The sequence below is a fragment of the Cryptosporidium ubiquitum genome (assembly GCF_001865345.1).
Source record: "Cryptosporidium ubiquitum isolate 39726 chromosome Unknown contig_3, whole genome shotgun sequence".
Lineage (NCBI taxonomy): Eukaryota > Apicomplexa > Conoidasida > Eucoccidiorida > Cryptosporidiidae > Cryptosporidium > Cryptosporidium ubiquitum.
The window spans coordinates 231,316-246,784 of NW_021639817.1; the positions used below are offsets into that span (position 1 = coordinate 231,316).

The following is a 15,469-nucleotide window of genomic DNA, read 5'->3' on the forward strand; positions in this document are numbered from 1 at the left end:
AAACACCTTTAGATGATTGAGTGTTTATTCTGAATAAGATCTTTTGTAGATGATAATTTGAATACTTTGAAAGATGAGAATCAGAGTCTGAGATTATTTATAATGTTGAGATCCTGAAGAGAATTGTGGTATCCAGACCTCATGATTTGATTACTAGGAATTTGATTGTTTGTAATAATATTAAGTAGAGTGATTCCAGTTAGAGCTCCAAATAATACAGTAGAAACTACCCCGTAAAGAATAACCTTAACTTTTTTCAAAGACTTTAGCTTTGGAATGCTGAGGATTAAAAATCTGTTATTCAAGTTATTATACTCCCCATGAGGATCTTGGGTATCATATACTTTCTCAATTGCTGGATTAATATCTTCTTGTTTAAAGTGCTTGAGATATGATCTATGAAATGTAACTCTACATTTGAGGATAGCAACACAAATGTAGTAAATTGAAGAGTAATCCATAATTACATCGTGAGGAGAATCTTTTCTTAATGGCCTATATTTTCTTTTATTGATTCTAATAAGCTTTGCAAGCCAGAAATATCTAATAAGTATGAAACAAGCCTCTAGATCAGGCTTGGTTCCAATTTTTTGCATCTTCATTGGAATATGTAAAATGTCTTTAACATTGACTTTTATTGGATTGACTCTAAATCTTGCAAATGTTCTGGTATACTCAGTAGTAGTCCAAAGAAGACACCATACAAATTGATTTCTACTAGGAAAGAGTGTAGTATTCCCGGGTGGGATATAACTAATATATCCAGAAAGTGAATCCCAATCAGGAGTTTGCCAATAGAAGGAGCTGCTTGGGTCTGGTCTATACTCATTAACAGTTTGGTAATAATATGCTTGAAAGAAAGTTTGTAACTTAATAGTTCTCATACATAAATTGAGTGATGTGTAAGAGATTGTGAGAGAATGTTCAAAGTACCTGTACAATTTACCAAATTGGATATATTTTGGAGTTTTGGAAATCCCAAGCTGAATTCTGTAACCATTATTTAAAGATAAGGCAACTAAATTATTGGAGCATGACTTAGGCATAGTTGTATACTCAAAGAAATCTGGAGGAATATCAGGAATGGACATTTTTTCTTTAGTTGGCAAAAGAGGCAAATCTCCATTGCTGAGACCAAATACTGTTAAATCTCCTCGAATTGGAATAATTTGTTTGAACAAGTACCACATACCATTACTTGGGGACCTTAAGTAAAGTTTTTGCCATGTATTGTAGATTTTGGATTTAACTTGGAGTAGCTCAAAATCATATTGTTCATATTCATCTCTTAAATAATCCTCAATCTCTTTCATTGCTTTCATGTAAAATTCACATGTAAGCCTTAGTAAGAACTTTCTCTTGTCTTGGTGTTTACTTAAGATTTTACTAGTTTTAGGTAATTTTGGAATATTTGAAACAGATTCTACAAGTTTAACAGCATCTTTGATTCCCATTTTTTCAAATATTTCTTTGCTGTATTCAAATTTTCTTTTTTCAATTTTGGGAATTTCCTGAAAATTATCTTTCTCTTCATCATTAGAAGTGGAATCTTGAGTTTCAGAATCCATAAAAGAATCAAATTCTTTTTCAAATAATTCATAACTATAGTTTTTGGTAATTGTTGAATAAATATCCCAACAATTTTGAATTGATTTAATTGGTTTAGACAACTCTTTAAAGAATTCATCGGTTTTTTCTGTTCTATCTAATTTGAAGAATACTGGATCTTCATAGGGGTCTTGTCTATTTAAGATGTTTTTTTTGTCTATTTCATCAATTACTTGGTTTTTTTTAATTATTTTTGACCCAGTTGTTTTTTTAACAAAGTACATAATTATCCTAAAGTGAGTTTCTTTTACCACTTTACTTGAACCATATTTAATGTTAAATGCCCAATTTCTAATCAAATCTTCTCTAATTGTTTCCAAATGTTGATACTTGTTTTCTAAGTAGTTTTTTTTCTCTTCTTTTGTAAATAAATCTTGTTGATAAAAATAATTATCATTTTTTGAGTCAACTTTTGAAAGATTTGTTTCCTCCATAATAGGATCAAATGAACGAGTGTTATTTCTCCTAATGTATGTGAATCTCTCTTTTACATTCCAAAATTTAGGTAATACAAACCTTTCCTTTTTTCTATAAATAGCATTTTCAATTATTCCAACTTTCCATATTACCGTAAAGATCAAGACTAATAACTTTGTTTTGTATTTGATGATCATTAATTACTAATCAAATATCATTTTATTTTAATTATTTTACTTAAATTAATTCATCTACTTTTTTATGAAAATACTTTCGTGCATGAGAATTATTATACACCGGTATGGAATTCTAATAAAAAAAAATTTATTAATAAATTAATCCACATAAAACACCGGTATAGGAATTTTAACTAATAATAAATGCATCCACATGAAAATGCCGGTATAGTGCAAAGAAATTGCACAACAAAAAAAAAATTTATTTAAAAAAATTGAAAAAAGAATTAAGGTAAATTAAGAAGATGAATTTAACATATATAGGTATATATTGAGCTTTGATTATTTAAAAAAGAGTTTGTCCAATTCAAGTTAATTAAGATGAAAAAATTGAACCGGTCAATAATTGCACTTAATATGGTAGTTTTAGTTATTGGTGGGTTATTTAATTTAGGCATCTCTGGAGAGTTTAAAAAATGTGAACTCGAAATGGGATCAAACATGGATAAAATAAGTTGCCTAACGGAAAAAATTAATACAAACATTTATACAAGAAGAATAGGTAATGATTATGAGAATTTTCAATTAAAAGAGGAGAAAGAAGAAAGCCAAAATAAAGTCACGGAAAGTACTGAATTGATAAGAGTTAATATCAGTCAGGATATTATACAGGTTTTGAGGGTGAATTGGGAGCTGGGGAATGAAAGTCTTAAAATAAATATTCATTGGGTGCTTTTGTTATTAATATTAAAAGTGGAAAAATACAAAGAAAGACCTAAAGAAATGAGACAACTTAATGATTATAATGATTGTTTGATTTTTATTAAAAACCATCACAAGTTGCTGTTAAAAAGCAATTTATTAAGGGAAGAGAAAATTCAATCAACACAAAGAGCTTGTGTAGCATTATTTGATAATTTGTTCAAGATAAAAAGCAAATGGAACAACATAAGTTCAGAGGAATATCTTAACCTATCTAAAAAAATTACATCTTCTCAACTTTATGTTAAGTGGATGGAATTATTTAAGGTTGACCCTCCGCGTTCTCAGTGGCTTATTTTGAGAAAGTTAGCAATCAATCAATTTGATGAAATTTTAAGATTGTTGAAAATTTTAACAAAAAATATAAAAGAGTATAAATCAATTGAAAATATTCTCATTGAGTTCATGACCCAGTTTAACAGCTACTACGAAGATTACGAATTAAATGAGAAAATAAAAAAAAAAGAAATGAACAAATATCTAAAAGATAGTAATTCCAAAAGTTTTCAGGATACAATTAACATGATTGAAATTGGATTGAAAAAGAGAAATAAAAAAAAGAATAAAAGGAATTTCCTGATTTACCTTCCAGATGAAATGCCAGATCTTTATGTATATCATCATCAAGTGAATACATGTGTATTGAATTTAAGTATAATGTCTTTATTTCCAGAACTAAGGGTTTTTTTCTATGATATATTTAAAAGAAACCCAACATATTATTTATTTCACAGGAAGTCTATTACTATTAGCAGGAAGACTTTGTTGAGGTCAAATCAGTTGTGTAATATAATGCTTGAGCTAACTAAAAGGTTGGAAAGATCTTATTATTTATTAAATATCAAACAAAAAAAGTTTTTACATTCTCAAGACATAGAAGAAAAATCGAATTCTACTTTTCCATTCATTGAGAATTTTAATTTAAATAATTATGTCCTTAAAAAAGGCCTGCTTAAGCCATTGCCATTTCATTCATATTATTATTCATCACCATTAGACACTGAAATCCAAACTCTATTTACAAATTGGTTTTTTAATAGTAAATTTGATAAACAAAGTTTGATTAAGTCACTTAAGGATTATACAAAACAAGTGAAAAAAAAGCACAAGGATTTGTTTTTAAATGCAAAACTTGATCTAATAAAAAAATTGATTTCTGAAGATGAGGAAACTTTAAAGGCTGATATATCAAAGGAGGAGAAAAAGATCAAAGATGGATTGTTTTTACTTTATTTTCACAAAAGAGCTAACAAATTAAAAAATAATACACATAAAATGATAGAACATCTAAATTTATTGGAAAGTATCTCTGGAGATGGAAAACTTATTCAATTTATTGACCAGGAAGATCCTTCTCCAAGCGTATTTTCTTTAATTCCACTATTATATTTAAATTCCAAGATTTGGAGTGTCCAGAAGTTTTTATATAAATACCCTGTTTCAGTTAAAGTAAGTTTAGAGAAGCTTGTGGATTTATCAGAAACTATAAAAATTGGTGAGAAAAGGCTTGGTGATATTAAAGTTGGAGATATCTCAACTTGTATTAAAGTTACTACTATTTTTTGGAAAAATCAAGCAATTAAATTAAATAATCGAAATTTTAGGATAATTGATTCGGACAATTTGTCAGAATTGTATGAAAAAAGTGACAACTTGACTGAAATTTACATGGATTATGCAACATTATATTTAATTTGTGTAAAGTCAGTTTCACAAAGTTTAATTTATTACAGAAGAATTCTTAAATACTATTTTGAAGATAACTTTGATAATTACTGGAAATTAAATATGTTACTCGATATGAACAATGAAGACAGTTCTAATAGTTTCCAATACATTAATAAAAAGAACATTAATCTTCATTCTCTTCCAAATGATTATATTATGCCAATATTAACAAAAGGAGTCTATATTTCAATTCTGAGTGCCTACTTATTATTGACGGTGGGAGCAATATGTATTCAATCATTAATAACAATAATATTTTAAAATAAATTAAAAATTAAAACTTATTAAAAATCTACTAAAAATCAGAAAGAAATTGAATTAAGCTTAAAAGTTTTTATAATTATTGCATCAAAATTAATGAATTTTGGTAATTTATTGCAGATGAATCGGTAAGTTATACCCAGATTTAATATTAAAACTACTATTAGGCATATATTGATGAGGATGACACTGAGAAACTTTATTGGTAACCATCTTCGTGATAGATTCAGAAAATGGGTTGTCTCCAAGTATACTTACTGGGACGGAAGCTTTAAATGAGAAGCATGTCGGAGAGGAAGGGGGAGATATTTGGGACTGTTGATCGGGATTTGCTTCCAATTCCGGGTTGAGTCCATGATTATTTACCATCGGATTCTGATCGGAAAATAGGAATTGACCATCAATCTTTGGAATGCTATTGTTTGATGTTACTTTGGGTTTTCTCTTGCATTTCTTCTTAAATACATCTTGTGAAAAGCATGTGGGGGAATTAAAATCAATTTCTACTTTTGGTGGTTGGATAAGAGGACGGATATTTGGGGCCGGGAATAATGTACTCGAGACACTTGAGGGGCCAGATTCAGAAACATAAGTCTGATTTTTTGAAGCTAAGTTTCCATCTTCAACTTTGGTTGACTTCTTTTTATTTAAACACTCCTCTGCCATTGCTGTTAGCAAGTATTTTGCGAGCATTTGAGAGTCCATTCCAAGAGGGTTTGGGATATTTGGCCCTGAACCTGCTGCTGGAAATGACCCCGTAACTCCAACAGAACCCGTTATCCCAGAAGGAAAACCAGGAGCAATTTCTGAAGAAATTGGAGTTTGAATGTGCGAAGGGGGCCCCATATTGGGTGGAGGAGTGCCTACTGAGTTAGGAGCTGTTGGGTCTAATTGAATTTGCATATTTGAATCGGTTAGAAGGTAAGGAGAGTTCATATTGGGGATTTGCATAGACCCCAGAGCTGGAGCTTGCAACGGGACTTGCATTGGAGCTTTCATTGGGATTTGTATTGGAGCTTGCAACGGGACTTGCATTGGAGCTTGCATTGGGACTTGCATTGGGCCTTGCATTGGGACTTGCATTGGGACTTGCACAGGGACCGACATTTGCATTGGAATGGGGACAGGAATAGGCATTTGCATGGGGACGGGTAAAGGAATTTGCATATTTGTTGAGGGAACTGGAGGCATTGGAGCATTATGGTGTGGATGAAGTGGGAAGGGATGCTGACTCTGTATCATTCCTGGGATTGACTGAATTCTAGGATTTAAATGAACTTGAGATTGACCCGGTTGAAAAGCTGTGGCTTGAGGGGCTAAGTGAAAATGATCATGTGATTGTTTATGAATTGGAATTGGTTTTAACTGAACTCCTCCGTGGGCATGAGGAGGCATTTGCATTGGTTGAATCATAAATGGATTAATGTGAGGCTGAGAATTTGGTTGTGGTTGTAATATAGGAATCTGAGGAGGCTGTTGGAGCTGAATTGGAATTGAACTTTGTAAATCCAATGGGATCTCTTCTTTTTCGTGGATTAATTTCAAGTTTGTTGAAGACTCACATACATTAGAATAAGAAAAACTGGATTCAGTGTTTTGATCTATTATTACCGAATTTTTTGGGGATATGTTAGTTGAAATGGCTTTTTTCACTCCGTCATCATTTTGGATGTATTCCTCAGGAATAAAATTTTCATTTTCAAGGTTCTCATTAATCTGGAATTCATCTTTACTAGAATCTGCGTTTTCATTATCTAATTCACTCTTAGGGACGATTCTAGTTTCTTTTATTGGAGACTTAATCATTTCTTGATTGTTAATCTCAGAGACTTGGGAAATATCTACAGGTTTCAGGTCTGTTTGAGAGAAGAATTGTTTTTTCTTCATAAATATTTCGTTTTCGAGGTGTTTAACAGTTGCATCCAACTCGCCAAGATTTTCGTCCAAAATTTTCATTTCTTGTTTGTCTTTAGGAAACATATTTATCCTATTCTCAATTTCAAAAAAATATATACATATAATGACCACAAATTTCTACAGAATTTTTTTTGAAGAACAATGTATTCAATTGATCTGTTAATTAAAAACAACAAGAAATTATAGTAAATAATGATTCCTCTTGATTCTTGTACTGCCACGAAGATTGTCAAGTTTGACCATTTAGTGCACCTAAATCTTCACTCCTAACTTTGGTAGACGAGTGTAATTCCGCCATACGTGGTGCATGCATCCATCTGTGTATGCATGTGCGCGCATAAACTTTTTTGGTTTAAATTGTAGTAACTGCATTATTGCACACATACAAAATTTTAAAAAATCTTAGGATCAAGTTTTAATGAGAGGGGGGTGATGTTAGGAAAACTTACACAGTAATTAAAGAAAAAGTTTGGAAAAAGTAAATTAAAAAACAAATTTTCCCCATCCCAAGCCATTGCAGAAAATAAAATGTTATTAAACAAAAAATAAATTAGTTCTAAATAACCTTTTAAGTGTGTTTTTATATATTATAATGAATAAAGTAGATGTTTCCTAATTTTCTTTACTCAAATGAAGCATTTCACTTAATTTCATTTGTTTATAACATAATCTTTAATATTATGAATTAGAAACAAAAATCATCTCACGGTTTGGAAAAAATCAAATAATTATTTAAATACATATTATTTCTCCGAATTAATATATTCATATTTTTCTATATACCGGCATTCTTGTTTGCATAAATACATGTATCATTAATTTGCATGTGTCTGCAGAGTTGCATGTGGATAATAATTCTGTAAATACAAACATAAAAATAAAAATTTTGGGAATTAAGTTGAGAAAATCGACTTCAAATTAAATATTCAGTCTATACTAAATTGGATTAGTATTAATTTTCCATTCCAGTTTGCTCTTTGGCACACGAAGAGGATGGAAGTGAGGGAAGTAGGCTGGGCCATTGCTGTGTATTTCCTTTAAATGCACAGCCTTGATAATTAGGTTCATGGTTACAATACTAATTATAAGGTCAAGAGCAAATGTTGTGAGTAAAATATAGCTTGAAGAGCCAGGAAGAGTTACTATGTTAAGAAGGTTGGAAAGGAACGAATTTGGCGCCAAGATGATTGCAATAGTTGATACAATGATAAATATGATTTGGATTACAAAAAGCTTGTTGGTAAATAACGAGAGTCTGAATGGTTTGGTCTTATGAATTGCGATTCCAGTTGCTACATACTGAATGCAAGAAACAAGGAAGGTTACCGTGTTTTCAACACACATTTGTAAGTGAACATTTTGATTATTATCCTCGTAGCTTCTTCCAGAAACATAGGGAATGAACCCTGGTTGCCCCGAAACAATTAATATATTTAGAATAAGAAAAGCTAATTGAATTATGCATTGAGAAATGATTCCAACAATAACATTACTGCTTAGGATATCTTTATAAGCTGGTATTTCAGGTGGAAAACTCTCTGCACTTTTTGTTAAGGTGGCTAATACAGAAATTGGGAGAAAGGTAACAACATCATTCCATATGAATTGGTGATCCGTGAAGTTGGTTCCTTTGCTATATAGATATAAGACTGAAGTGAATTGTATGAATATATATAAAACAAAAAACTGGAATGATTGAATTGTAGAAGTTAGAGCAGCCCTACCCTCCATTATAATATCTGGAACTGCAGCAATGTCTCTTTCATTTGAAACAAATGATGCTGCAACTGATGCTTCATGGTCTGTAATAGCTATTCCAATGTTGGCTGACTGTATTGCAAGAATATCATTATTTCCGTCCCCACACATACCAACCATTGGATTTGGTTTAAGTTTCTGAAGTAAGTTAATGTGCATAGCTTTATCTTCAGGGGTCATTCTTGAATACACATGACAATATCTAATAATAAATTCCAAAGCTGATATACGTAAAGTTAAAGGAATATCATGGACCATTGCACTAAAACTGAGAATCATAGATTTCTCTAGTTCGTTTGTGATTCCAATGGAGTTTTCTAATACGATATTAGACTTCTTTTGGTATCTGGTGCAGTCGAGGTTATATGGGACGTAATCAGATTTTATAAACTCTTCACCATCATCAGTATCGATAATAATACGTTCTAGACGATTTGAGCTGGATTCACGTGTATTTGATCTTAAAGTTATCCAACATGGGAGACTTTGATGGTTAGTTTTGATCTGTCTATAAAATTTCTCAGCTTGTTTGTTATAGTTCAAGAAAGAGAAGGTATGGTTATTATGATTTGGAGGTTTCTCGGGGTCATTAGACAAGTCTAAATATTTAAGTTCAAACATGTTATGAAGTTTATTAAGCAGCCTTAAACATTGCCCAGTAATTACCCAGTTAATGTTTTCCAATGGATACTTTTCCAAGATTTCCTGAATACTGTTAAATACTTTGATATTTTTGTAATTACTGTTCATCATTGTCCACCTTATGCATTCCTCCCCAGAATGGGATCCAATGATATCTCCAATTACAATCTTCTTGTTTAATGGTCCTAAGGAGTTAAAAGAAGAGAATATGCCACATTCTTGAGCAACTGCTATAGATGTAAAAATGTGATCTCCTGTTGACATTATACAGTTAATATTGGACTCTTTAAGAGTTGAAATAACATCAGTAGTATTTGGACGAAGTTTATTTGCAAATACCATTAACCCGATAAAGTTGAGCCTTTCTTCTGCTTCGTTTCTTGATAAAGTTTCCAAGAAAGACGTAGGATTCTCATTTGAACAGTTAATATAGCCAACAGCAAACCCAAGAATACGCATTCCACATCTTGAATAGTTCATAACGCATTCATCAAAATTTGAAGGAATAGATTCTGTTTGGCAAATTGATTTTAATTGTTCAGGGCTACCTTTACAGAAAACCAAAAACTCATAAGGTTTAGCAGGGTTTCTGCAAACTACAGTCATTCTTCTTAACTTTGAACAAAATTCATAAACTTTGAGAATCTCAAGCTCTTCAAAATCTTGTGATCCAAATATATGAGATCCTTCAACACGCTCAAAGTACCTTCTTACAGTTCTCGGGGGCGGAAGTTCAGAAAAATCAAAGTTTTCAGAGCTGACACAACTGTTATCAATCTCAAAATTGTTGCTAAGTTGGAAAGGTAAGGAATCATTTCCAAGATTATTGTTGGTATTTTTCTGAATAGAATCCTGGATAGAAGATTCTGAACGTGACCTCTCAAATTTAAGGTTGTTGAAATTATTGTTGGCTAAGTAGTCAAGGTTACTTTCATAGTTTTCATTTAAATTATGATAGTAACTATTGCTACAATCATCACATAATATCCACCCACTAAATTGGAACATACACATTTCTAAAGGTTCACCAACAATGACTCTTGAGTTTAAGGGTTGCTCTGAAATATTACCTTCATTTTGATAATGTTTTTTACCAAAGTTTTGCGAGTGCTCATTGTCAATATAACTCACAGTATGGCAAGTTGCAAGAGCTTGAGACATAAGATGAGTTGCTTGTGAACCTGACGTACATAGTCCATCAAGATAGGGTATTGATCCTGGTATTGATGAGATGCACCCTACAGCATCTAAGCCATCAGAAGTTAAAGTTCCAGTTTTGTCAAAAACTACAGTATTAACTTGACCTGCAATATTGACAGAGCTTGGGTTTGAGCAAGAAATTTTCTTATTTTTAAGCTTTCTTATAGCTACAGTAGAACCTGCAGCAATAGTTGCAGGAAGAGCCGGTGGAGCAACAATGGTGAATAAGTCAAATGAGCGGAGTATAATTACAATTGGTTCTATACCAATAGTGAATCCAGTAACTGCAGTAATAATGGATCCAATAATTCCAATAAAAAAGCAGAATTTTACAAACTTCATGGAGTCTTGGTAAAGTTTATCATTCTGGTAATGTAACCTATTAGTAATTACATCACAATACATTGACTGAAGAAATCTTCCTTGAAGAGTTGAGAATCCAATCTTTAAAACAAGGGCAATTCCTTGAATATTGTTTGCTCCTTGAACTCCCATAACTACAGTTCTAGAGTATACAATATGTTTATGATCTTTTTCCGCATCAAAAAGCTCACTGGAATATTTTGGTATTGGCGATTTGAGAACAGGAACAGATTCTCCTGTAAGAGCAGCTTCATTAACAATGATGTTAGAAGTTAATATGATTGCATCACATGGAAGTATCATTCCAGGTTTTAATATAATAAGATCACCAGGAAGAAGATCTGAAGAGTTAATTATGCGCTCATATGGTTCTTTAGTATTTGGATTTCTGGAAATTATGGATACTTTGTAATCAAGCTTTGAAATTTCATTTATCTTAATATGACTACATCTAGTATCATATACAGAGTTAATTAGGGAAATTATGGTAATTAGTATAATTAAAACGGCATATTCAACATAACTATTTCTGAACCAAATAAATATTGCACATACTTGAAAAATAAAAAAGGGATGTAAAATCTCATTCTTAATAAGGTCAGCAATTGGTACAATGGGAATGTCACATGAGCATTTACCAAAGATATTCTGAAGATTTAACCTAATTGAGTCTTCTTGAATGTGCTCAATAGAATCTGTATAAGGTGAATCATCTGTATTCTCAATCTTTGATAAAGATCCAAGAATCTTACCAAATCGATTTCTAATTACAGAGTATGGATTATTATCGAGAGAAGGAATAGTAATATTAAATTTGTTTAATACTGAATCAAAAACATATATTGAACCACAAAATGTAAAGAATGTGATTTCGATATCTGGATTAAAGAATAAAGAGTTTTGGTGACATATTAAATTATTATTGCAATTAATAATGCTTGCTCGGTTGCTACTTGAAATATTGTGGTTACTATTCTTTTGTACCTTCAGATCATTGAATTTATATTGAGACGGAAGAATATTGAGAAATTTTAAAAGATTCATTTCATCCTTTGAAAAATTCTTATTTGAACTGTAGAACTTATTCTTTTTAACAACAGCATAATATGATTCTTTTGTAATGACTAAAAAAGAGTCACATTCAATAATTGTTGAAGCTTTAAAGTTTATCCATCTGTAGAAGTTTGGGAACCAATGTGAAAAAATTGAAATAATTCCAAATGTAAATATTTGAATAATCAGGTATACTTTTTCAAGATAAAGTCTACGAGAAATGGGAGTAATGTAAACGGGGAAATCAAAGTTATGCGACTCTTCATGGACTTTGTTGTTTACATTAGCATTCTGGGAAACTACAGAGTATACAATACAGTTATTAATGCCACCAAAAGTAACATATTCTTTTGCTGAAAGATTTGATTTATTTTGCATCTTGAAAGTTTAAATATATTTAATTTTAACAACTTAAATAATGATTTATTTGTAATATTTAAATTATAATAAGGTGTTAAACCCAGTTTTAAATGAAATATATTTATAAATAAAAATAATATTCACTATTTAAAGTAATGCCAAGTTCCGAGAGTTTAATAATTAAGGTACTAAATATACCTTAATTATTCCCCTATAGGCCATGCAAGTTCTGGATTAGTAAGATGAAGCTGTTATTTATAAGGTAAACAAATATTGAAAAGAAAAATGAATAATGCAAATCAATTTTACAAAAATTGATTTTTCTATTTGACTAAAAAATAATTGATATTTTTGACCTGTCAAAAATATGTACTAGTAAAAAAATACTGCAAAAATATTTCTTAATTTATTCCAATTTATCATTACAAATTAAGTAACTTAATGGCCATTTAATAGAGACATTTAAAAATATTAAATATTTGTAGCGCGCCAAATTGTTAAATAATAATAAATAATTGTAACAGGAATTTAGGCGGCATACATATTATCACCTTATATTTAATATAATTCAAGTAAAAAAGTAAATTATAAAAGGATTTAAGAGAATCAAATAAAAAATATAAACAGAATGGAAGAAGTGATAAATTTAATGAGGAACTTATGAATTTATTTAAAGCTGATGACAGATTTTTAAGAAGAAAATTTTTGTATTGTTAAAAGCTATACAACAAAACATAATGGATGATTATAAGCTGGGTACCAGTTAAACTAGATATTCAGTAATAATATATAATATATATATATATCATTATTTTCAGTTATTGAGAAGGAATAAGAGGTAAATATAATTGAAAATGAACAGAAAAATTATTATTTTTTAAATTTTTTTTTTTAATTAAATATTACATGCATTACAAGAATATTTGTTAAGTGATTTGTAAAAAATGAATAATTAAAAGGCAAGTTTTGGCGGGAAATCACAAACACATACAAATTAAATTTTTAATGGAAAATAATTTGAGGAGGAAAAATAGGAAGGAATAAGGAGAGGACAGAGTTAATTATTATTATTATTATTATATTCTTCTAAAGAAAATAAGGAAATAGTGAGAGTAATATTTGAACATTATAAGTAACGGTTTGGAAATTTTCTTAAGATAATCAGAATAATTTAAGTTATTAAATATTAAACTCGGGGTACAGAAATTGAAGAAATTAAAAATATATAAAAAAAGGGAGTGAATCGGTACTATTTATTGACAATGTCAAAGAGAGCAGCAGATTTTCAATTAACTAGTGAGAATTATGATTTAGAGGAGAGGAGGTTGCGCACATCAATTTCATCTAAAGAGAATGATAAAGATGAGCAAGAGGGAGATGTTTTAGAAAATAAGGAGGAGATAGGTGCAAGAAAGATGGTTAGAATACGAAAAAGATACGATGATTTTGGAAGTGTTGGAAATATACTTACACCTGACACTATAACGAATTCTGAGGCTGTTTCCACTTCAACCTATGGGGGAGACTCAAAAGATGAAAAGTTGGGAGTTAGTGAAGATAAAGATTGTTTGACTCAAAAACAGAACAAAGGCCAGAAGATGGGAGAAGAAGAAGTGGAAAGGCTCAAGGTTGAAATAGATAAAAAAGAAGAGATGGAAAACCAAAAGGAAGGAGAAAACCAAAAGGAGGGAGAAAACCAAAAGGAAGGAGAAAACCAAAAGGAAGGAGAAAACCAAAAAGAAGGAGAAAACCAAAAGGAAGGGGTAAATCAAAAGAGAGAAGAACAGAAGGAAAAAGAGGACCAGAAGAAAGGCGAGGATAAAGAGGAAGTTCTTCCATTTGGGAACTCGGGGTTTAGTAGTAGTTTCAAAAATCCGTTTATATCTTTGGCTGAAAGCAATGAAAATAGTAACTTTTTATTTTCAGGTTTCAGTGGAAGTGACAAGAACAATGGAATGGCCATGTTTGGAGCGTGTTGCGAAGAAAAAAATACTATTGTGGGAGCTGGAGGCGAGGAAGGAGAGGAAGAGGGGACAAATGAGGAGCCTGAACTAGAAAGCAAAGCTTTCACAGGCGAAGAGCATGAGGAAACGGTATATCAATGTAAAAACGCAGATTTATTTATGTTAAAAGTTTTAGAAAATGAAGAGAAATCATTTAAGAAGTTGGCAACTGGTATAATTCACTTAAATATTCCAAAAGACCGTGAAATTTCTGAGCAGTCAGGAACTTCTGATGAAAAAGAAGTGTTTGACACTGAGACTAATTCAAAATCCACTGATCAGGTTTCAAATAGTACTCAGCCCAGAATGATCTTCCGCCAAAAGGGTATTTATAAAGTACTTCTGAATTCTCCTTTGAATCTTGAAATTTCAAAAACTTTTCAAAGGAATAGCAATATACGTAAGGGTTATGCTGTCAATTTTATAGCCATTGGCCAAGATTCAGAAATTCAACAATGTATGCTCAGATTCCAAAATGAGTCAGATTTAACTGAATTGATTGATAAGGTTCACCAAATTGTTGATAAATACTGCTCTAGGACTGAATAAGTTAACCTAGTTCTTTCTTTTCTTCATTTGAAACTGGACTCTTTTTCCATTCTATTTTAAGTTTCTTTCACTTTCTTAAATTATATATATATATATATTTATAGAGTTACATGCATGCATGTATAAGCGGTATAGGTACTATTAGAAATATTTGGAACCCATAATTAATTAGTATATAGAGTTGGGTGCATTGTGGAAAAATATAGCATTTGATAGGTTTACAGGGTATTTATTGGTTAAGGGGGATAAATATAAAGTTCTAGTTTGGAGAAAAAGTAGAAGAAGAAAGTTTGAGTTGAAATTTATAGTTAGAAAGAGTTAAAAATTAATTTATAATTTAATTATTGTTAGTTTTTATAGAGTAAAAATTTTTTATTTTAAGTATTTCGATTTCACATTTTAATAATTTAAGGCGGTTAGCGCCGGCGGGAACTTTGTAAATTGTGTCATTTCTAATAGATCCAGGGACCGTGGGAAAATTGTGGGAGAAGATCTAGGGTGCGAGAAAAGAGAAAATTGAAAAAATAAAAAGTAATTAAGTAATTGAATTTTTCTTTGATAATAAGGTTGAATGAGTATTAGGATGTTAGAATAATTATTGAATATTGGAACTATAAGAGTGTTTCTTTATACAATTCAAAAGAACTAAGGAGAAAGAAAAAAGGTTTTAAG

General features: G+C 30.7%; 5 protein-coding genes across 5 annotated transcripts; 2 read left to right on the top strand and 3 right to left on the bottom strand.

Annotated features, from left to right (window-relative positions):
* Nucleotides 1–80: 80 nt before the first annotated feature.
* On the bottom strand, nucleotides 81–2,222 carry cubi_03433 (uncharacterized protein; the record flags this gene model as incomplete). Its single annotated transcript, XM_029020446.1, has 1 exon — nucleotides 81–2,222. The coding sequence occupies one exon, from the start codon at nucleotides 2,220–2,222 to the stop codon at nucleotides 81–83; it is 2,142 nt and encodes a 713-aa protein (XP_028874890.1).
* Nucleotides 2,223–2,582: 360 nt separating this feature from the next.
* Nucleotides 2,583–4,952, top strand: cubi_03434 (uncharacterized protein; the record flags this gene model as incomplete). Its single annotated transcript, XM_029020447.1, has 1 exon — nucleotides 2,583–4,952. The coding sequence occupies one exon, from the start codon at nucleotides 2,583–2,585 to the stop codon at nucleotides 4,950–4,952; it is 2,370 nt and encodes a 789-aa protein (XP_028874891.1).
* A 111-nt stretch (nucleotides 4,953–5,063) lies between these two features.
* Nucleotides 5,064–6,932, bottom strand: cubi_03435 (uncharacterized protein; the record flags this gene model as incomplete). The annotated part of the gene is made up of 1 exon (XM_029020448.1): nucleotides 5,064–6,932. The coding sequence occupies one exon, from the start codon at nucleotides 6,930–6,932 to the stop codon at nucleotides 5,064–5,066; it is 1,869 nt and encodes a 622-aa protein (XP_028874892.1).
* An 873-nt stretch (nucleotides 6,933–7,805) lies between these two features.
* Nucleotides 7,806–12,263, bottom strand: cubi_03436 (membrane ATPase; the record flags this gene model as incomplete). The annotated part of the gene is made up of 1 exon (XM_029020449.1): nucleotides 7,806–12,263. The coding sequence occupies one exon, from the start codon at nucleotides 12,261–12,263 to the stop codon at nucleotides 7,806–7,808; it is 4,458 nt and encodes a 1,485-aa protein (XP_028874893.1).
* Nucleotides 12,264–13,507: 1,244 nt separating this feature from the next.
* cubi_03437 (uncharacterized protein) lies at nucleotides 13,508–14,797 on the top strand (the record flags this gene model as incomplete). The annotated part of the gene is made up of 1 exon (XM_029020450.1): nucleotides 13,508–14,797. One exon carries the CDS (start codon nucleotides 13,508–13,510, stop codon nucleotides 14,795–14,797), a length of 1,290 nt encoding a protein of 429 aa, XP_028874894.1.
* Nucleotides 14,798–15,469: the final 672 nt, after the last annotated feature.